The sequence below is a fragment of the Protopterus annectens genome, chromosome 14.part0 (assembly GCF_019279795.1).
Source record: "Protopterus annectens isolate FY-2018-M chromosome 14.part0, PAN1.0, whole genome shotgun sequence".
Classification (NCBI taxonomy): domain Eukaryota; kingdom Metazoa; phylum Chordata; order Ceratodontiformes; family Protopteridae; genus Protopterus; species Protopterus annectens.
The window spans coordinates 47,280,266-47,302,697 of record NC_056748.1 but is presented as its reverse complement, the minus strand read 5'-3'; the positions used below and the strand labels follow the sequence as shown (position 1 = coordinate 47,302,697).

Here is a 22,432-nt window from a genome sequence, read left to right as displayed (position 1 = left end):
TTCACCATTAAAAGCGTCCAGGTCCCCTTTTAGTTGTCACAGACAACACCACAGTCTTTTGGCACCTGAACAAAGAAGGGGGTACAAGTTCAACACCCTGTTTGCCAGTTGGCAGTGATGGCCTAGGCGCTAGTTTTACAGCATTATCTGAGACTTCAGGCCTTGTACGTTCTTTCAGAGCAAAACATAGTGGCAGATAGGCTAAGCAGATTCCAGATGGACCCTCATAAGTGGAAATGCAGAGCAGAGGTCTTCCAGTATTTGGTTCAGATATATGGGATACCTCACATAGATCTGTTTACCTCCTTTCTAAATAGACATTTGAAAAAATTCAGACATCCTTGCAGCCATGCTTGGAAGACAGAATCATCCTCATTCCCTTGGAAGGGAATGTTCCTTTATACATCTCCACCCTTTCCACTGATACCCAAAGTACTTCTGAAGATTCAAAAAAATTATCAAAGATCGTTATGATGACCCTCCTTTTGTCCAGGGAAAGTTAGTTCTCTTTTTTAATTGAATTTGCCAAAGTCAATTGTCATAAGCTTCCTCCCGGTCTGTGTGCGCTCACACAGTGTCAGGGGCAATTGGTGCACCCCATCTTAGAGCAACTGCAGTTAATAGCTTGGATGATTCTGTCTTGATACTTTTTAGGCTCCTGTTCCATGAGGATATACAGCAGGTGTTAATTGAAGCAAGAAGACCTGTCCCTAGAAAATCTTATGTTTACAAATGGGAAAAGTGTTCTAGGTGGTACCTAAATGATATCAGAGGGGCCGGGATAGTGTCTATCCCTCTGGTTTTGAAATATCTTTGTGAGCTGCTCAATGATGGCTTATCGTATGCATCTATATAAGTGCATCTTGCAGCTTATCTCAGCTTGTCTGCCCATGGATCACCCTTTCATTGCTATTTGTGGTCAAATAGTTTATGAAAGACGTATTGCACTTGCAACCCTCTAAAATGCAAATTCCTCCTCCTCCATGGGATCTCAACTTTGCTGTTGAGAAATTGACCTCCTCTCCTTTTGAACCTGCCTTCCAGGCTGTTTTAAAGTTCATCAGTTGGAAAACTGTTTTGCTTATTGCTCTAACATCTGCAAGACCAGTCTGTAAACTGCAGGCTGTCATTGTGGGTCAACCTTAACTGATTTTCCACAAGGACAGGGCTTTTTACATGCTAATCCTTCTTTATTGCTAAATTTTGTTTCTGAATTTTCCCTGAATCTAGTCATCAGTCTCCTAGCTTTCTTTTCAGAACCTAAAAACAAGGGAGAAGATTCTGCATACCTTGGATGTGCACAGGCCACTCTGGAACTACCATGACAGAATTAAGTCCTTCAGGAAAACTGAGCAGCTGTTTCTTTCCTGTTCTGGGGCCAAGAAGGATCAGTCTGCATCTAAGCAAATGATTGCTTGTTGGTTGTCCTCTGATATTGTTTTGCTTTACATCCATTCCATGCATCCATCCATCCTCAGCTACTGTTCCCATTTTGCACGTGGGGTCGGGGTGTCACTTCAACAGTGACAATCATCTCGAGCCAAGGTTTACACCTCTGGGTGGCCAACCCTGCAGCAGTAGTTCATCCGTACCATGCACTTGCACCTACAGCCAGATTTAGAGTATACAATCCACCTACTGCATGTCTTTGGGATGTGGGAGGAAACTGGAACACATCCACTATAGTAAATATAGTCCAGGCAAGGTTAAGGCACATTCCACCAAAGCCTTATACTCCTTGCTGGCATATTGGAACGGAGTGGACTGTAGAAGCATTCTAGAGGAAGCAACCTGGTCCTCTGTTCATAACTATACAAAGTACTGCAAGGTGGATTCTTTCTGAAGTTCTAGTGCAGATTTTACTAGGACCATTTTCCAGGGACTCCTGGATCCTTACCCTTCCTCCTTCCTACTCTAGGGTAAGTTTTGGGAATCTACTTGTATGCCGCTAAGGCAGTGTGAATGATTACCATAGCACAATTACACAAGTCCTTCTTACCTGTAATAGTATATAGTCGAATTCCTCAGTGGCAGCCCCCTTACCTTGTATATAGTTCAATGGTATCCAAACTTATTGTGTAGTTGGTTTGCTTTGGTTATCTGTGCTGGTGTTTTGTGGCTCCAAATTGATTGGTTTCAGGCTATTCTTTCTTCTGGTCCTTCTTGGTTCTTCCTACTTAGCACTAAAAGCCTGAGTAACTGACTTTCTGTGACAGGGCTTAGGCTTCAATTGATGGGAGAGGCTTACCATTCTTGTATCACATGAAATTAGAGGAGGGGATTCTGAGCTCTGGAAAGGTGCCAGTATGGATTTTTCCAGGCATAGGACCCATGTAGCACTGAGGCATTGTGAAATTCGAACATCTACTGTTACATGTAAGTAGGACTTTTCAAATGTACTTTCTTGTATGTCCACAAATTTATGTAACAAATGAATTTTTGTGAGGTATCTTGTACAGAACTGTAAAGGTGCATTTCTGGGATTTGACTGCTTTAGTGTCAGGTGTAGTGCTTCATAGTGGGATATAACTTTCTTTACATTTTACCTAGATATCTAAAGCCGATGTGAATGCTGAACTAGAAACCTACAAGCAATCACGGCAAGGGCTAGATGAAATGTACAATGAAGCTCGCCGCCAGCTTCAGGAGGAAGCCCACTTGCGACAGGTGAGTGTGCTTGAAATACTGTAAGTTATGACTAAGAAAGCAGAGGTTGCAAACTGTGTGGTACAGAAAACCATTTTATTCATCTGCTGTAAACAGTCATTGAGGAAAGTGTTGAAAACCTACAGTGCTTTACCTGCATTCAGCCTGATAACTAAATATTTTTAATGAGCTTAAGACACAGAGGTGCTGCCAAACTGTGTGGCGAAAGAGATGAATCTCTGAGTATAAAATGATGTTCTTCATATTTCACTGTTGCAGTCATTACATTTGGGTTATCTGCTTGCAGGTAGCCCTCAGTCGGCCTGATTATCAAAGTCTTGGGTCCTGCGTCGGTTGCTGCCTCATTTTCCATGACATCAGGTAGTCAGGGGTATAAAGCATGCAGCCGATGCCATTACATCAGTCTTTCTTGCCGTGCGGTGCCCGAAGCAGAAACAGTTCGCAAGTGCTGATCAGCCGACTCCTGTAATTTTCGTTTTCCAGTTTCAGATCCAAAGTCTTCAGCTAAGCTAAGTACCCAGTTGGGGAACCTTTTTCTTGCTCTAAACCAATGTCAGTAAAATTTAACAATTGTATTTCTTGTGGAAAGAAAATACCTCATAAAGATTTTCATTCGTACTGTATTCCTTGCCTAGGCCCAGACCACGTCGTACCTCGCTGTCGGTTTTGTGCCTTATTCAAACCTCAAACTATTCGTCGTTTGTTCATTTTCGCATCTAAATATTTTGGTACTTGGTTCAATTATCCAGAAATGGCTTCGGTAAGCCACCCGACTACCGACATTCTGAAAAAATGCAAAGATAAAGACAGAGACAGACCGCATAGGTCCAAAGCTGCAGACAATGCTTCTCCTAAGCTAGTCGCCAGTTCACCGGTACTCAATGAGGCGCTTTCGCAGCCTCTGATACCCGCTACTTCAGATTCGCAGGCCTCTACTGACACCCATTCAGAGTCCAGTATGCCACAAGATGCTTCCTCGACTGTGGAACCTGCGGATGTCTCTACCTTGGATGGGTCCGGAGCCACTGTGCAGGCACCGGCTTTTGAGGGTGTATTCAGGCCTACTGACTGGCATATTAAATCAACGCCATCTTCTTCTTCAAGGCCTAAAACTCGACCCATGCCTAGAAAACTGACACCCAGACCACATGGTGAGGCCCCTATGCCTAAAAAACAAATGATAAGAGTGGCTGAAGACCTTATTACTCTAATCAGGGGAAGCCACCCTTCTCCCTCTAAGAGACCTAGAACTGACTTTCCTTCTGATTCTTCTGATCAGGATTCTAATATTTCTGTTTTGTCTGATGACCAGGTGTTGCCCTTATCTACCTATGAGGATTCTGATGCAGAGGACTCAATTCCTTCTGCTTCCCCTCCAGAGGATTTCTCTTCTGGTGAAACTTTGCATACTCTTAGGGAGCATTTCCGCTGGGAAAGCCAGGATTACTCTGACTCCAAAAAGAGACTTGGGGAATTCTTACTCCTACCTCAGTACAGGCCTTTAGCTATCCCTCCTGTACTGGACATTGTAGATGATGCCTTCTCGGAATCTAGCCTGGCCCCTGACACTTTACCTCCAGCTCCCAGAAAACCTGACAGGTATTAACAGAGTTCCTGACTCTCACAAGTTTCTCTTTAATAATCCTATGGCAGATGCTGAGACCATTTCACAGGGGCCCAAAGGCATTAAGGCCACTGCTGCTAGAAACCCTACCCCCTCTGATAGAGATTGCAGGGCCCTGGACAGATGGGGTAAGAAGGTATACATTTCTGCAACTTTGGCCATTAGGGCCTTAAACTGACAGTTTCATACGTTAAAGTATCAGCAGCATATTATTGGATTGCTTAAACAGAAAATGATGTTGATTCCTGACTGTGCTGAAAATAAGGATTTACAGGATTTAATGCATTCTGCTGAACACGTTGGAAAACATACTTTGCAATGTGGTTTTGATTTATTAGAGGTGTCTTGCAGGGCTGCTGTCACTGGGTCTGTACTTAGAAGGTATGTTTGGCTAAAGGAGCAATCTTTTCCAGATCACGGTAAAGCTAAATTACTGGATGCTCCCTTAAACCAAGACCGCCTGTTTGGCAACAAAGCAGAAGTACTACTTAAAGAGATGGAGGAAAAAGCTAAATCTATGCAAACTGTTAAAGATTTCCTGCAAGTACAACCTCCCAGATTTAGTAGGCACTGGCCTTCTAAGAACTGGTCCTTTCCTGCCTCTTCCAGGCCTTCTCAGTCCAAACCCAGAACCAGCAAAACACCCAGGCTTCAGTCCCAAGGTACTCACAGACCTAAGCAGTGGGGGGCTCCCACTTCCAAAGCTGGAAGTAGTAAGACACCCCCTATGGCAAACTGTCACAATGACTTAACTTTAAAACTTCCAAGCCTCACTCAACTGACTGTTCCTTTAGGGGGAAAGATCACCCTGCATGCAAAAAACTGGGAGCTCATTACCCAAGACAAATGGGTTTTAAATATAGTTTTCCAATGATACAGATTCCACTTCCACTCCTTACCAACCCCAAATGGCTGGCCAGACCTACCCCCAAATCATTGGGCAGAGGCTCAAAATCAGGTTCTCTCTCTTCTAAGCATCAAGACTATTCAGCCTGTCCCAGAAGAAGAATGGGGGCAAGGTTTTTCCTTGTACCCAGAAAAGACAATTCATGGCGTCCTGTCCTGGACCTGTCTATCCTAAACACTTTTTTGTTAATACCAAAATTCAAAATGTTAACTCTTCATCAACTACTTCCTATTCTAGGCAAAAATGCCTGGTTGTCAATACTGGATTTAAAGGAAGCCTACCTGCACATCCCAGTAAGGGAATCTTGCAGAAGATACCTACACTTCGGAGCAGAGTACATGCACTATCAGTTCTCTGCACTGCCTTTGGCTTATCTACTGCACCCAGGGTATTCACAAAGTGCCAAGCTCCAGTCATTGCATTTTGCAGGCAAAGAAATATTCAAATATACCCATACCTGGACGATTGTCTAATTCAGACAGAAAGCCAGGACCTACTATTAGATCATCTGGCATTTGTAATGAAATTACTAACTTCTCTGGGGTACACCATAAAAGAAAAGAAATCACATCTAGTACCCTGCTAACAAATTGTATTCCTGGGAGCAAGCTTGAATACAACTTCCCAGATGGCATACCTCACGCCAGAGAAACAAGTTCATTTGACAGCCACTTCAAACTACTGGCCACAAAGACCCATCTAGCCGCAAGGAAAATACTGCAAGCCCTGGGGTTCATGGCCTCTTGCATTCTACTAATTCCATATGCAAGACTGCATATGGGGAAACTGCAATGGTATCTAAAAAGCCTATGGTGCCAACATTCTCAGGACCTAGAATCAATGATTCCTATCATACCTTGTCTAAAGACAGAGTTCCTTTGGTAGGCAGAGGCCTGCCACCAAAACAAGGGACTGCCATTCACTCTACCCCCTGCCACCCAAACCCTAACAGACACATCAGACTATGCATGGGGGCTCACTTGGAAGGGCAATGCATTTAGGGCAAATGGAACCTGAGTCAAATGCACCTGCATATCAGTCAAAAAGAAATGTTAGCTGTACAGAATGCTCCGACAGCCTTCAAGGACCAAATTTTTCCAGGACAATTACTGGTAAAGAATGGCAACACCACTGTTATGTGGTACATAAACAAGCAGGGGGGATCCCATTCATACCCCTCTGCAGACTAGCCATGGCTCTGTGGAACACAGGCTTGAGCTACCAAGTGCACCTACAAGCTCAATTCCTGCCAGGCAAGCTAAATACACTGGCAGATGACTTAAGCAGAAATCCCATGGACCCACACGAGTGGAAACTGGAACCAAAGATATTCAACATTTTGAGACTCGTATGGGGGAGCCCTGAGATAGACCTGTTTGCCTTCCCTCAGAACTACTAATTGGACAAATTCTGTGCAAGGACTCCCCACAGACAAGCTTGGAAAGTGGATGCACTGTCCTTCAGCTGGAAAAAACTATTAGTTTATGCCTTTCCCCCTCTGCCTCTCCTCTCCAATGTGCTACTAAACATCAAACAGGACAAACCAAGGACAATACTTATTGCACCACACTGGTACCCCCGCTTGCGCAGTGTGTCACTTCTGGAACTATGGCACCTGCCTCAGACCCCTGCCCTGCTGTCCCAGCAGGAGGGCCAGATACTGCACCCACAGATTCAAACCCTGAACCTTGCAGCCTAGCTAATTTCATGATCTCACCTTTCCCATCCCTCAGTAAGCAAGTGATGGATGTCATTTTATAGGCAAGGAGGCCGAGTACTAGAAAAACCTATGCTAAAAAATGGAAAAGATTCTGTTCCTGGAGCCAAACACAGGGGATGGACACAACTGTGCTCAATTTACCTCTCATTCTTCAATACTTAACTGAGATGCTTCACAAGGGCCTTTCCTTTTCTTCTATCAAAATTCATGCCTCTGCCATCTCAGCTCATTATAATACAGAGCCCACCCCTCTTCTCTCATCCACTGCTGAAGCAATTCCTCATAGGGGCCAAAAACTTAAGACCCACCCAGGAGAGCCCCTACTCCAGCCTGGGACCTTAACTTTGTATTGGAAAAGGTCATTCAACCTCCCTTTGAGCCAGCTGCAAATGCAGAGTTGAAATTCCTTTCCTGGAAAACAGCCTTCCTCCTAGCCATCACTTCAGCAAGAAGAGTGTCTGAATTACAGGCCCTCATGGCAGTGGAGCCTTTCATCATCTTTCATGTGGACAGGATGTCCCTCAGGACCAATCACTCCTTTATGCCCAAGGTGGTTTCCAGTGTGGCCCTTAATCAGTAAATTCATTTGCCAACCTTCTTTTCTAATCCATAGAACAGTGGGGAACGAATACTACACTCCTTGGATGTGTACAGACAACGTAGATTTAACTTGGACAAGACTAAGCCTCTCAGGAAATCTGAGCAGCTGCTGGTTGCATTTGCTGCAGGGGCAGAGGGGAAGGCCATTTCAAAGCAAACCATTTCTAAGTGGATAGGCCATTGCATTAATTTCTCCTATAAGCATCACCTACCCCACAGGGGATAAGACCACATTCATCCAGGGCTGCACTTACCTCTACAGCCTTTCTCAGAGGTGTCCCCCTACCAGGGACATCCAAGAAACTGCTACCTGGAGTTCTGTGCATACCTTCACCAAGCATTACCACTTGCCAATTTTTTTCTAAATCCAGAGCTAGTTTTGCCACTGCAGTCTTGCAGGGCCTTATAGCTGGTCCTAATGCTATCTAACTGCCTCCTCCCTTCCTTAGCTTTGGGAATCTACCCAATTGTAATGACTGCAACAGTGAAACACGAAGAACATAGTAAAGTTGTGTACACTTACCATAAATGTAGATGTTCGAGTGTATTCACTGTCGCAGTCCTGGTTACCCTCCCTCCAGCCCCCCTGACTTCTGTTGACTATACCTCTATTGCTTGCTATGCTTAAAGCTTTCTGGTGTATTTGCTTTTTGTTGGAGGTGTAAACTTGTATATAATTGCTTCCCAGTATGGGAGCACTTGACATCTGTGGCAAGAAAAACAGATGTAATGGCACTGGCTGCATGCTTTATACCCTTGACTACCTGACGTCATGAAAGATGAGACAGCAACATATGCAGGACCCAAGACTTTGATAATCAGGCCTACTGAGGGCTACCTGCAAGCAGATAACCCAAATGTAATGACTGCAACAGTGAATGCACTCGAACATCTGCATTTATGGTAAGTGTTCACAACTGTACTTTTTGAATAACAACTTGGGCATTGGAAGAGATGTATAGGAAAGGGTGGGAGATAGCAGCTGCTACCAGCTTCCTGGAGGAGCGAGATTGCCCTGACCCGCTGCTTGGGTAACAGCTAAAGAGGAAGCACCAGGTGTTGCACCCATCTAGTATGGGCTTTCCAAGTATGGGCTGCCAAGTGATTGGAAAGTGTGTAGGTCAGCAGCACTAGCTGAGCTGGAGTGACTCACCGATGAAGTTTTGAACCTCATGTAATGGGAGGGAGTGTATAAAAAAAACTCTGACGGATGCTTGGATAATGGTTTTGAGAGATTATCTCTTGCCCATGTAATCAGGTAGACTTCAGATCAGCTCTTGCCCAGTAGGGAACAAATAAACCAGAAGGGCTAGAAGGCTAATGGTTGGCATTCTTCAAAAAGGGCAGAGAGCTGCTGGTCTTGGAAGGACCAGGTTTCTCAGTGTCCCCTGTACACAGCTATCCTTTCCAGAGATGTTAAAGGCTTCATAAGCATTATTACCCTTAGTGCTTTGGAATGGAAGGCTGTAATGGTTGTGCAGAAGTGTGTGCTTCCACATACCTTTGTAAGAAACAACGGAAGAATGAAGCAGGTTAGCTCATTTTCACTTTTAACCGTATTTAATTTCTAAGTGAGAGACTTCAGGTGAGGGAAAAATGATCTCACTGGCTACACTATGATGGTAGGGAGCAGAGTAAGTTTTATTAGTGCCAAAGAGAAGGTTTAGTGAAATCAGCTGGTAATCTTTTGGCGAAGATGTTTAGCAAGCAAAAGTCACACCCCACCCTATTTCCACAACCTGTGGTAACATATGCAGAGATGTTGCTTAAGTAAACATTTCACTAGCTATTGCCATTTCACCGAAGCACAGGACAAGGGTTAAATATTGTGATATTATGTTCCTGGGGAAGTATTTCAACTTTTGCTGTCTGCTGCTCCCCTCACATGGCATGGCTGTACAGAGCCAGTTTGATGTGTTGGTGTGGTATACCAAGCACCAGGAACCGGAGTCATGTATAGTCCTATATGTAAAATATAGATCATTAACAAACCCCCCCCCCTAAAACCCTTAAGCACCACCATCGTAGGCAAGCAAAGCCATTGTGTAGAATTCATGGTGTCAGCAGTGCATGACCTGATCACATGAGGAAGCTAGAGTAGCTGACCAGATGGCTAGATGAAGAGTTGTGCAACAGTGGTGAATCAAATTCTGTTGTTAGTAGCTGAGGTGTAGAGTTCATGGTGGGAAGTAGAACAAGATTCGCACAGCTGATGAATAGCTGTATAGTTTGTGAGTAGATTTTTTGCAGTGGCTAGTAGCCATGAGGATGTGTTGGGGGTGGGGGCTTGCAACAACCAGAAGTGGCAAGAGGGTAGGTATCTGCAATGGGCATGCTTGTAGAAACAAATGCAAACTTTCTGTTCTGGTTATTGCACATCAAGTACTGGGGAGGAGGGGAAGAAAAGAGAGTAGTGCATAACAGCAAATATAAATAAATAATAAAAATTCTGCCATGTGATATACTTGCAACCCCTTAGCATGAACAAATAAGGTGGTGGGCAAATGACTGATCCTGGGGCTGGAGTTCAGTAGGTGGGGAGAGAGACAAAAAGAAAGAAACTGCAATGCCTTCATGTGGTGGCATATGAATTTGGTCATTTGTGGGGGAAGGCAGGCACTCAAAAACAGTTGAGGGCGTTTTTGCAGCAATGTACAGTTCCCTTATATAATGTACACTTGTTTATAAGCAGCTTTATGCACTACCCCATGTCCCAAGTGTTCTCTCCATCCAGCTGCTTCACTCTGCAGAAACTGCAACAAGCACATGTAAGTCTGACTGCTGCTGCTGCAAAATATTTCATATCTCACTACCTAAAGAACTTGCACAGCTGAATTTCACCTGAGTTAGCAAAAGTTCATAAGGAACAAATACACTGAGCTAAATCTATGTAAGATAATTTCCAAGACTTGTACTAATAACTTAATTTGTTAAATCTAGTGTGTATTGTTTTGTAGTGTTGAATCTGCTAGAAGGATATCCCCACCCTCACTTACTCACCCACACTCACAGGCCTTTTACTGCTGAAGGTGAAGTTACATCAACACTTCAGCATATTTCACTCTTTGTGTAATGTATCCCTGGAAAGACATTGCAAAGCCCATAACTATAAAATTAGATGCTTTGACTCGAGTCGAGTATTTAGAGTTCAGACACCTTGCCTTTGTATCCATGAGCATTCTACCTCACTGATTGTTTATGGTGGTAAACCACCTGGAGGGTGGTTCTTCTTCCTGCTCTGTTTGCTACACTCACTCCGCTCCCCTGCCCTTCCCCCATATCCCACCCTCCCACAACATATCTGCTCTTATCCTAAGCAAACCACTCCCCCTCATTCCTCTGTTCCAGTTAAACTCAACTCTACTTTGTCCACACCCACATTTCATGCACACCTTTCTTTTATTTGTCTGCTCTCCCTTACATCCATCACCTTGAATTCTCATGCCCTCTATTATAATTCTTTGCTTCTTACTCTACTCTACCATCACAATACAATCTCCACCTCAAACTATCTTACATTTACTCCAGGCTACCACCTTCTCTTCTGCTACACACACAACTAAAAGTTCATTTGATTTGAGTGAACAAAAGTGCTCACATACTAAAGTTTTAGTTTTCCTTTGGAGCTGTGGCCCTTTGTTAATTATTTTGTTAGTGCTTTATTTGTTGTTTTTTCACTGGTAAGTGTATAGAGCTGTCAGGGGGGCTGAGACCATCATTACGACAACATCAGCAACAGTTTGTGCACTGCCAGTAATGAAAGCATATTTATTTATTTAGGCCTACCCTTAATGTTGGCTGGAGGGGTTGGATTGTACTGGGGAGCGAAAGTCCCCTGCATGACATGGGTGCACTCTTGTGCACTTGCGACAAAAGCTCAGTCTGAAGTGGCTGGGTAACCGAATGCCCACTGGGACCATTTCTTGCAGTGCATATTGAATGGTCTCAGACTGTGCCCTAACCTCCCAGTGTGCCTATCCTCCCCTGTCAGCTCCATCAGGTGGCTGAAACTAGATTGTAGTCAGAGCTTTATCCCCCTACACCACCAGAGTTGACGCCTCTTTTTTTTTTTTTTTTAAACTTGGATTTTTTTTTTCTAAGTTGGTTTGTTGTGTAAAGGCACTGACCAATACAGTGGTGGCTTTCAGGCACTAATTGGCAATTAACCTAGATTTAGACATTACTGACCTGTCAGATGCTGATACTGGGTTTGATGTCCCTCCTCTGGGCCAGTAATCAAGGAGCCCCAATCCTCACCAGTGACACCAGTGGGGAATGTTCACTTAGAACAAAAATAGATGCACACAGTATTTCCAAATGCAGCTCTCTGCACCAAGCACAGTTTCCCTTAAAAGCACACACACACTCCAATCCTGGGGCTTGGTTTTCCTGTCCATGCCCCAAATAAGACTCCACCTTTCTCTCTCTGCAGAAACCAGTGTTCTGTGTCCCTGTTCCAAGTAGCTGACACACACACTCTTTAGGATTTGATTTTTACACACACACGCACACACATGCACATGCACACACACACACACACACACACACACACACACACACACACACACACACACACACCTGAGAAAGGCTGGCACAGATTTACCAGCTATGCCCTCTCTGCCTAGACTATAAGGTAGATTCACTGCCACCAGCCAGCTACTTTAAGGCTCTTAGCAGGGTATCCAATTACTCTTAATAAAATCAATACCTGTAAAAATGGTAATGTTTGGCCAAATGGCAAGACTTTCAGGAGCATGAAACCATAGTGTCACCAAATAAATGCAGTTACTTTCTAGGATTAAAATATTTTCTAAAAGACCAGCCACAAAGAAGCGTATAGATGTATTTAGTAATAGATAATAAAATATAAAAAATGAAAATACTGAATACCTATTTACAATAAACAACAGTGTTTCAGGGCACAGGAAATATAAAAACAACACAGCTGGAAAAGAAAAACAATATTTAACTAATCTCACTGTATTTTCCTAACTTACTGAAGAGTTACTGTTCCCTACTTACTGGCTAGAGCAAGGCAAGATAAAGTGGATGAGTGGTCTTGTTGTCGGGTCCAAGGCAGAGTGCTGAGTGTCACTATCACATCTCTCATTAATATCTAAATACAGTTTCAGTGCTGGCTAAAGAATGACATCACATCTGGTTACCTGACTCTGTGGTTCTCACTCTACCCACCTGACTAGAAGCTGAACCAGGATCTAGCACCGTTGTGTCACAATACACACCTAGGGCTTTACTAAGGCATCTTGAGACTGTAAAATAATTCCAACCCTTTCATCCCTCCTGTAGAAACTAACCAGCCATTCTCTGGCACCCAGGGTAGCAATTACTGCACCATTAAGGAAAATAGGAGTACAGGCCTTTACCACACATTACATATCTGGCTACATTCAGGCCTGTGAGATAAAAATCTTTATGGCCTAAACCAAGTCATTTACTTTCTAGCTATTTTTTCTTAAGGTAAGCTGAGTGAAGCTTAACCCCTTCCCTTCCAGCATCCTCTGTTAACATATACATATTTCTTCAGTTACAACAGTACAGTCTGATATAAATGTACATTTCTTTTCTGTCCAGCAGGACCCACTGTTGATACATTTTTAACACAAGCAGCTTTACAAGTACATTTTAACACAAGCATCTGTACAAATCAGTTTGGTATACAAATGACGTAAAATTCTTTAAAAAACTCCAGTTAGCTATGTTGGCATATATTACACATGCACTGCCCTACTCTGCCTGGCATAGCTGACACTACCTCATTTTGTCACACTGGGATTTGGCTATGGTGAACCCAAATGGGCAGTATTAGCTGTAGAATGTCAGCAGGTGTTTTGTTCTTTGTAAAGTCCATAATACCTTATAAACTGTCAAAGTTTCCAGGTTCAGTTAGTGGTCTGAGTGCAGGAGGGATATGCAGGGGAGGGTAGGACTGATTGAACAGCACCCACTGTTCCATCATGGGGAACAGAGTTAGTCCAGTAGTTACAGTGCCAGCACTCTAATGTATAATGGATTTGTGGAGTGCAGCACTGAATGAAGATGTATGCATGGATCTGTCTGTAATACACTGCAGGCAATGAAGCATCAGTGACCAGCTGCTTTTGGTGAGAAATCAGCAAATTTCAATTCATAGATGTCTGAAATATGATTAGCTCACCTTTGTAGCAAATTGAAAGTTGCATATTGCTCATTGGAATATGTGTATTTTATAATTTATCATATTTAATCCAGAATGTGAAACTCTGTGGGCTAGTGCTTCAGCCAGTTTTGTAACTTTTTTGTTAATGTGGACTTCCACCTACAAACATGCTTTCTTACACAGTGAGCAGGGGCTGGCGTTAGGCAACCTTAGTGTTATAACTGTAAAGACTCAATGGGGCTGAAGCCTTGTAAAGTACATTGTAGTATCTGTGTTTGTTATCTCTCATCTAGAACACACAAAAATAAATTAATATAAAAATTATCTGAATAAACTTCCTTTTAAGCGGACATCAGTCATCCTGAATCTTTGCAACTTTGTCTCAACCCATGTCACACAGGTGACAGGTGGTGGTAATTTTCATTTAGCCAACACCCAACCCCCACCCATAGCTATAGCACCTGATGGTATGCCTCACAACTGACCCTGTTTTTTATTTAAATTTTAGCTCTGTCTCTCTTAATCCCTCCCATAATGGTGACTTTTGGAGAGACAATGGTAAATTACACTTAATAAAGGCAATAATTAGAGCAGTAGACTTCTTTTACTTCAAAATGTATATTAATTCAAATTTTCTCAGTTCACTAATGTTTTAAATTAGTAGCATAAATATTTTAAAGGTGTCCTTGATTATTTCTGGATTTTCCCCTGATTCCCTGAGAGCTATGTCTGATGGCTATGTAATATTATTTCACCTCCACAGTCCATGTAAACAAGTTGTCACATATTATCCAGGTTGCTCCACATGAATCACAAAGCCAGAGAAATATTGCCCAAAATATCTGTTTGATCACTGCCAGTCGATGATTGTGAAGTGGGTATACAGCTGGGCTATGAGACTAACAATATGGTTTAGTAGTTAAGCTAAAGAAACCAACACCCCGAAGAAACATGTAAGTTTTATTCCTGCAACTCATATCTACATACCAAGTGACCAAGACAATCTTTCAACCAGACTCCTGAACACCTCTGGCACTTCTGCCTAGTGTTCTTACCTGATTACCAGTGGTTAAGTAAATTAATTAAGCCCACTGGAATACAGTATTGTCTGTAAATCATTGCACAACAGAAAGAACTTAAATCTGTAAGAAGTTCTTCTGGGGTGCAACTTAATTTTTAATTGGTCTTTGAAAATGTCTGATTAGCCAAAGTTAGAAAATGTGAACCATTAGTGAAACTATTTTGTACCATGCCTTGGCTGTAAAGAAAACTGTCAAGTATGTTTTTTCATACATTTATTTATATATTTATTTTATTTATTTATTTATTGACATTTGGTGGCCGGGAAAGTCCACTGGATCAGTGATCCATTTTCAGTGGAAGCCCGGGGAGAAAATCTCAAAAAACAGTTACAAATAAATGGTTATAACATTGTGGCAGCAAGTATATACAGCATTTAAAAAGAAGCTGAAGTATAGTTACAATGAAAAGAATACAGAAAGTTACATAAGTTGCAAACAGTTGCAAAGGTTAGTGAGACATTTTATCATCAACTATACAGAAAAAAACATGAATTACAGAAGATATGTATAGAATTTTTTTTCAAGCAGTTAGGGAGTCATAAGACTATGGTTCTTCTATTAAGCTGCTAAAGTAGTCCAAGTAGCTTATAATGGAATATGACAGGAACTAAAAGAAATGAAATAGGAAAAGAAATTGGAGGTGAAAAGTTAAGGAAATATTGTTAGGTAGCTTCTAGTGAAAGTAATGTAGTCAAGGTGGTTTAGGCCAGTTGTTGCAGGAGCACATAAGATTATCAAGGTAATGGGACTTTAGTGCACTTTTGGAAGCTTTGAAGGAGTCTATTTGAGTAATAGGAGTGGGTAGTGTATTCCAAAGACTGGCAATGGAGAAGAAATAAAGGCTTTGTCCTGCATGTTTGTTGGGTTTTGATGTGCTTAGGAGCTGTTTAGTTGAAGACCTGAGTTGTTGTGTTGGGGTGTATGTTTGAAGCATGGTCTGAAGAGAGGGACAATAATTAGGGTTACACAGTAGTTTGTGGATGAGTGTAAGGTGGGAGTATTGTAAATAGTAGGAGAATTCAAGCCAGTTAACATACACATTTAAGGCTTGGCAGTGAAGTGTTCTGGTTGGCATATTGGTGGCACATTTCACTATTTTGTAGTAGCAGGACTGTAATTTGTTCTGGAGGGATTTGTGTAGGTTAGTGAAAATGGGGCTACCATAAAGGAGAGTAGGGAGGAGGAATAGACTGTTAGCCAGTTTTATCTTGGTGGGCATATCCATATAAAGTTTATACCTGTAGAGCTTACAGAGTTTAAAATGGGTCTTCTTGATTGTATTGTGAATATGATTTTCAAAGGAGAGTTTGTCATCATTTGTGATACCCAGCAGTTTTGATGATTTTACAAGCTCAATTTCAGTATTGAGTGAGAAAATCTTAAAGTCTTGAGTTAGAGGTTTTAAAGAAAATATTAAGAGTTTAGTTTTTTGGATTGAGTAGAAGTTGAGCACTGTTTAGCCAGGATTCAATAGAAGTAAAGGCTTTTTGTGTTAGAAGCTGGAGATCTGACAGGTTGTTGGCACAGGTGATTATTGTTGAATCATCTGTGGAGATCTGACAGGTTGTTGGCAGAGGTGATTATTGTTGAATCATCTGTGGAGATCTGACAGGTTGTTGGCACAGGTGATTATTGTTGAATCATCTGTGGAGATCTGACAGGTTGTTGGCAGAGGTGATTATTGTTGAATCATCTGTGGAGATCTGACAGGTTGTTGGCAGAGGTGATTATTGTTGAATCATCTGTGGAGATCTGACAGGTTGTTGGCAGAGGTGATTATTGTTGAATCATCTGTGGAGATCTGACAGGTTGTTGGCAGAGGTGATTATTGTTGAATCATCTGTGGAGATCTGACAGGTTGTTGGCAGAGGTGATTATTGTTGAATCATCTGCGTATTGAGTGAGAGCACTAAGATGGGATCCTTTATGTAGGTTATTGATGAATATGTTACATAGTAGTGGGCCATCATCTGCGTATTGAGTGAGAGTACTAAGATGGGATCCTTTATGTAGGTTATTGATGAATATGTTACATAGTAGTGGGCCATCATCGATGGGATCCTTTATGTAGGTTATTGATGAATATGTTACAGAGAGTACTAAGATGGGATCCTTTATGTAGGTTATTGATGAATATACTAAGATGGGATCCTTTATGTAGGTTATTGATGAATATGTTACATAGTAGTGGGCCATCATCTGCGTATTGAGTGAGAGTACTAAGATGGGATCCTTTATGTAGGTTATTGATGAATATGTTACATAGTAGTGGGCCAAGAATGGACCCTTGCGGAACTCCAGTTTTGGTTATGAGATAATCAGATTGCTTGTTTTGCCATTTGAAAGACTTTCCTGTCAGAAAGGTAGTTGGAAAACCAAGCTAGTGCGTTTGGTGAGCAGTTTAGGGTTTGGAGTTGTAATAATAGTTTAGGGTGTGTTACCATGTCGAAAGCCTTGGATAGGTTCAGTAAGAATACCTGCAAGTTAGAAGACCAGCATCTAAGGCTTTGTTAACAGTATTAGTGAAAGACAATAGGGCTGTGGTTGTGCTGTGGGTGGGACAAAAGCCATGTTGGGTGGGGGCAAGTAGGTTATTATTGGAGAGATACTTTAGCAGCTGAGTATGAATACACTTCTCTAGGATTTAGATAAAGGAGATAGTATAGAGATGGGCCGGTAATTGGAGAAATCATTGGTGTTGCCACCTTTGTGTAGGGGTGTTATAATGGAGTTTTTCCAGAGTTGAGTAACGTAAGATTCAGTGATGGAACGATTGATGAGAATGCTGACAGGGTATGCAATAGCATTTGCAGCGAGTTTTAGGTATTCTGCTGGAAGTCTATCCACAGAGGAGGAACATGGTTTTAGTTTAGTTAGCAGTTTATGCACTAGAGAGGATGGGGTCAGGTTGTATTGTGAATGTTAGTGAGAGTGGGCTATAGTTTGTGTTGTCATTTTACAGGGGAGAGGTGATTGTTGGTCTTAAATGAGGAGAGTTCTGTGTTGCTTTCTAAACTATTAGCGTTAACATTTATTTGAGAAGAAAAATCAAGTTTTTGAATAGTTTCAATGAAGAGTTAAAGGCGTGGGCAATGTCTTGTGGGTCTTTTTCATGAGATGGGGTGGGATTTTGCCGTATACCAGGATTGAGGAGTGAGGAAATAGATTTCCAAAATTTTGGGAGGTTGTTGTTTTGGGAGCCTAATTGAGTTTTTTTGGCGCTGTTACAAAGTTGTTTGCATTACATTTCATTTTGTGGTGTTCTATTTCTATGCCATTCCTCCCAAGCTTTATCCCTGCTAATGAGAATATGTTTAGTATGTTTTGTAAGCCATGGTTATGCTTAATTATTTTAGTTCGCATGGGGGCGAGGCTGTCGAGTGTAGCAAGAAAGATATTGTTGAAGTAGTTTACAGTGTCATCTAGAGTAAGAGTTTTAGTTGGGTGCCAATTGTGGGCTTTTAGAATATCTATGAAAGCCTTTTGATTGAAATGGGCAAGATTTCTAGAAGTTCTGTACAAATGGGATTTTATTGTTTGCATATGGGTTTTATGGGTGAAGGTAGGCAAGTGCTCACTTGAGATATTAGGGAGGGTTCCTGTTTGGCAATATTTGAGGGTTTGCGACAAGTATCCAGTCTAGGGTTGATTTGGTTTCTTTGTTTACTATGTGTGTGAGGATTGTTATGAGTTGGGTAAACCTATATAGGTTTACCTCTCATTGTTAAAACCAGAGTGCTATTATTGGGTAAAATGTATAGACTTATTAGCTCATCATAGTGCTGCATGTCTCAGTTTTAAGCTAGTTCTGTTATCAGTTTCAGTCTGGGAGTTGATTCTCTGTGGTCTGTAAATGATGATCATTAAGACTGTTTCAGTTATCCTTGTTTCTTACAGACTGCAAAATTACATACATAGAAGAGATTGCAAATTTACAAAATGATGTGGTATTCTGAGCAGTACTTGGGGATGGTCTTGCAAGTTGTGATAAAGTGATATGTAGAGATGAAGTTAAGGAGAGGTTACCTGCACTTAATGTCTTTCTAGAGAAGACAGTAATATGTAGCCAGTTGTGTAAGAGTCAGTAACGGAAAAAAGGAAACACCTCACTCAAAAGTACATCCTTAAATTAGCTGGGTGGCAATGATCCCTTATTTTGGTAGTAATGGTAACATTAACTCATCACCCCATTCTTTGAATGTCCATAATACTTCAAAATATCTCTAATTTTTATTTAATGTACATACTTAAAAAAAAAATGCTTCCTTCAGGTGCACCTTCACCTCTACATTTGAACGTTGCAAGGTCTGTATTCCCATGACTTCACAATGTTTAAACTCACTGTGATAATTTACATAAGTAGAGCACCAACCTGGATTGCCCAGTGTTCTGAGGGTACATTTCCTTCTTTATTTATTTTTAGAGCAGAGAAACTTTCCCTATTTATTTATTTATTTTTAGATAAGGGCTCCCCTGCAAGAAGAGCAAGCATGGTGCCCTAGGTGATCATCTGGTTCACGTATGCTTCAAGCTGGCACCTAGTGGTAGCCCAGTACAAATATCTGTGTTGTTAGCATTGCTAACTCAGTGTTTGGTTCTCCAGTTTGATTCTTAGCAGTGTGCCTTCTGTCTGGAGTCTGTTTCTCCTCCCTGTGTACCTATGGGCTCTCAACAGATGTTCCTATTCCCTCCCATATCCTAGAGACCTCTAAATTGTATGGTGTGTGTGCGTGTCTGTGTGTTTTCTGTAATGGCCTGTCTATCCAAGGTAATGTTTTTTTAACTTAAATACATTAAGTAGCATTAGATTAAGGGTGTCATCAGAGAATAAAGAAATAGATGAATATTCTCATGTCATATCCAGAAAATTATACTGGAACTGTTACCTCTTGGTTTTTAAAGCAAATGAGCAGTTGCATCTTGAATTGTAATGAAAAAAAAATTGTGTAATATTTTGAAACATAGGAATAAAACTAGACAAGTGATCATGAAGGCAATAAGATGCCTAGACATATACTATATACAACTTTAAGAAAGTTCTTGCCACCCCTGTCAAGCTCCTCAATACTGCTGACTTCTTAAATTGAGCCGCACCTTACATGATGAGTTGGTGTAAATTCGTGTCTACCTAACCAGTCATCAGGGCTAGTCTTAGAGGTAACCAAAGTAGCAATTTCTTTAACCAGTAGTGGCAACTAATTCCATAGGCTGGCAAAACGCTGCGTTAGGAACCTGTTCCTCCAGATAATCTTGTTTATGTTTTGATGTAGGTTTAGGTCTCTAACGTGGGTGTTTGCAGAGGCACTGGTTTTGTAAAAGAATATATGGTCACATAAGACTGAGTCTTTTACAGTTCAGAAAGCTAGACATAAGTCACCTTGGATCAGCTGGTGGGCTACTGAATGTAAAGAGAGTCATGCTTATCTTTCAGGATAGTTGATGGATCTTAATTTTTTAATTTTCTTGGAAGTCTTCAGGACCTTCCCAGTCGAATGATAGGTTTGGATTACTACATATAAAATGGAGCATTGTATTCAGTGATGAGTGTGATAAGGGAAGGATGCAAGGATAGAATGATTTCCTTGGCTCTTGAAGATATTTCCTTGGTAATTAACTGGGCCATATAGAAGGATTTCTTGAAGTTGATGGGAACAAGATGATCAAATGAATGATAGAAAGTACCTAGGTATATAACTACCTAGGTGTCATATGACCATCTCTTGTACCACAGCATTCAGAAAAGAAAAGGCCTAGAGCTTTTATACAGTGTAACTTATATTTAGGGTTGAATTCAGAGCAACATTATTATTTATAATTCAGTAGCTTTTATATTCTTTACACTGAAGAGAAGTGACAGCTGCAATATTTTTAAAATATCAGAGATTTTGCAAATGTTGCAGTTTGGCAGTTTCTGATGACCATTCCAACCTGAATTTGACATTCCCTACAAATGACCACATCTCTGGACTACTTCAAGAAGATCCTGTTTTTAAGGCAAGACTGTTTGTTGGTCACCCTTGTAATGCCCACTGTGTGTTTTAATAGTCCACATGGCAAGCAGTCATCATGATTTTAGATATGTCTGAACAGGTGAAGTAGGATGCCCACTGTATGTTTTAATAGTCCACATGGCAAGCAGACGTCGTGAATTTAGATATGTCTGAACAGGTGAAGTAGGATGCCCACTGTGTGTTTTAATAGTCCACATGTCAAGCAGGTGTCATGATTTTAGATATGTCTGAACAGGTGAAGTAGGATGCCCACTGTGTGTTTTAATAGTCCACATGGCAAGCAGACGTCGTGATTTTAGATATGTCTGAACAGGTGAAGTAGGATGCCCACTGTGTGTTTTAATAGTCCACATGGCAAGCAGGCGTCATGATTTTAGATATGTCTGAACAGGTGAAGTAGGATGCCCACTGTGTGTTTTAATAGTCCACATGGCAAGCAGACGTCATGATTTTAAATATGTCTGAACAGGTGAAGTTGGAGTATTTGCTATAACACTTAAAATGATTTCTCATCTACTGTGAAAAGTCCCACTGAATAAAACCTATTTTCAACAAAGGCCTGAGGAGAAAAGCTCTGCATTTAACTTGCACATGATGCACATTTATAATTGCAAGGTATAACATCTGTACATGAACTTAATTACATGATTTTTAAATATCTCTTACATGAACATAGCATTTTAATGCTAAACATACAAGAAAGACATTAACATACATTTGCTAATTATTGAATAAAAAAATAAAATACAATAATAGTTAAATGTATTTATAACATTATGGCTGCAAGGAAAAGATCAAATTGTGGTGTTTTGGGTGTTAATAATGATTTACAGACAGACAAGTAGTAATGTAGCGTAGCAATTAATGATGGATATGAAAGGAGAATTTACTTATCCACCTGCTCATTTCCATAGACAGAGGAAGAATTGTAGTTAGTGGTGGTGTGTGCGAGGAAGAGGAGGAGTGTAGGAAATTAGGGCAGTATGAAGAGGGGTGATAGGGTACAAAAGATTGGGAAGGAAAGTGGCTGCAAGAGTTGGAGAAAAGCAATCTGAGTAAAGCTAGCCAGGTGAGTAGAACAGAGCCATCTTTGGCATAGGTGTTGTTTAAGCAAAGTTTTGAAACTTTTAAGTTTTCTGTTTTAACTGTGACAGGATTTTATTCCAGAGGTTTGACACATTGTGGGAGTAGAGAGAGTCTCCAACAATGTTGAATATCTTACTGATAACATATTAAAAACTTATTGCTAGAATGAAGGTCTCTAGTGTGTGACTAGTACAGAAGAGTATTTTGTAATGCTGGGCATTTCTTGATTGCAAAGTATCACTTTTCTGAGAAATAGATATTAATATAGTACTAATCTCATAAGAACATATTTAATTATAGGATTCAGGTGTATACTGAGTTTGTTGATGTAACCAAATGTCATATTTGTGAATCAGTTGGCAAAAAATGAGCAGCAGGTTGGTTATAAAAACCCATTTGTGATGTGTAGCAATATAGACTTATATCTTTGAAAGCATTTCTAACAAGCTACTCAAAAAATGGCAGAGTCCTAGCTGATGAATGTACATATGTCGAGATGTCGGATATAAAGATGTGTACAGCATTACCTTCATGTAAGCTGTGTTGATGCACAAGTCTAAATTTTGGGGAAGCGTGCA

The 22,432-nt window shown here is 41.1% G+C and overlaps 1 protein-coding gene across 3 annotated transcripts in view; it reads left to right on the top strand.

Annotated features, from left to right (window-relative positions):
* The window catches only part of RUFY2 (RUN and FYVE domain containing 2), a 2,497,315-nt gene that overhangs the window by 1,924,409 nt on the left and 550,474 nt on the right, over positions 1-22,432 (top strand). For all 3 annotated transcript variants that reach the window (XM_044055761.1, XM_044055762.1, XM_044055763.1), the window contains one exon: positions 2,551-2,667. In XM_044055761.1, coding sequence (XP_043911696.1) covers positions 2,551-2,667 — 117 coding nt within the window. The remainder of the gene's footprint in view (positions 1-2,550; positions 2,668-22,432) is intronic.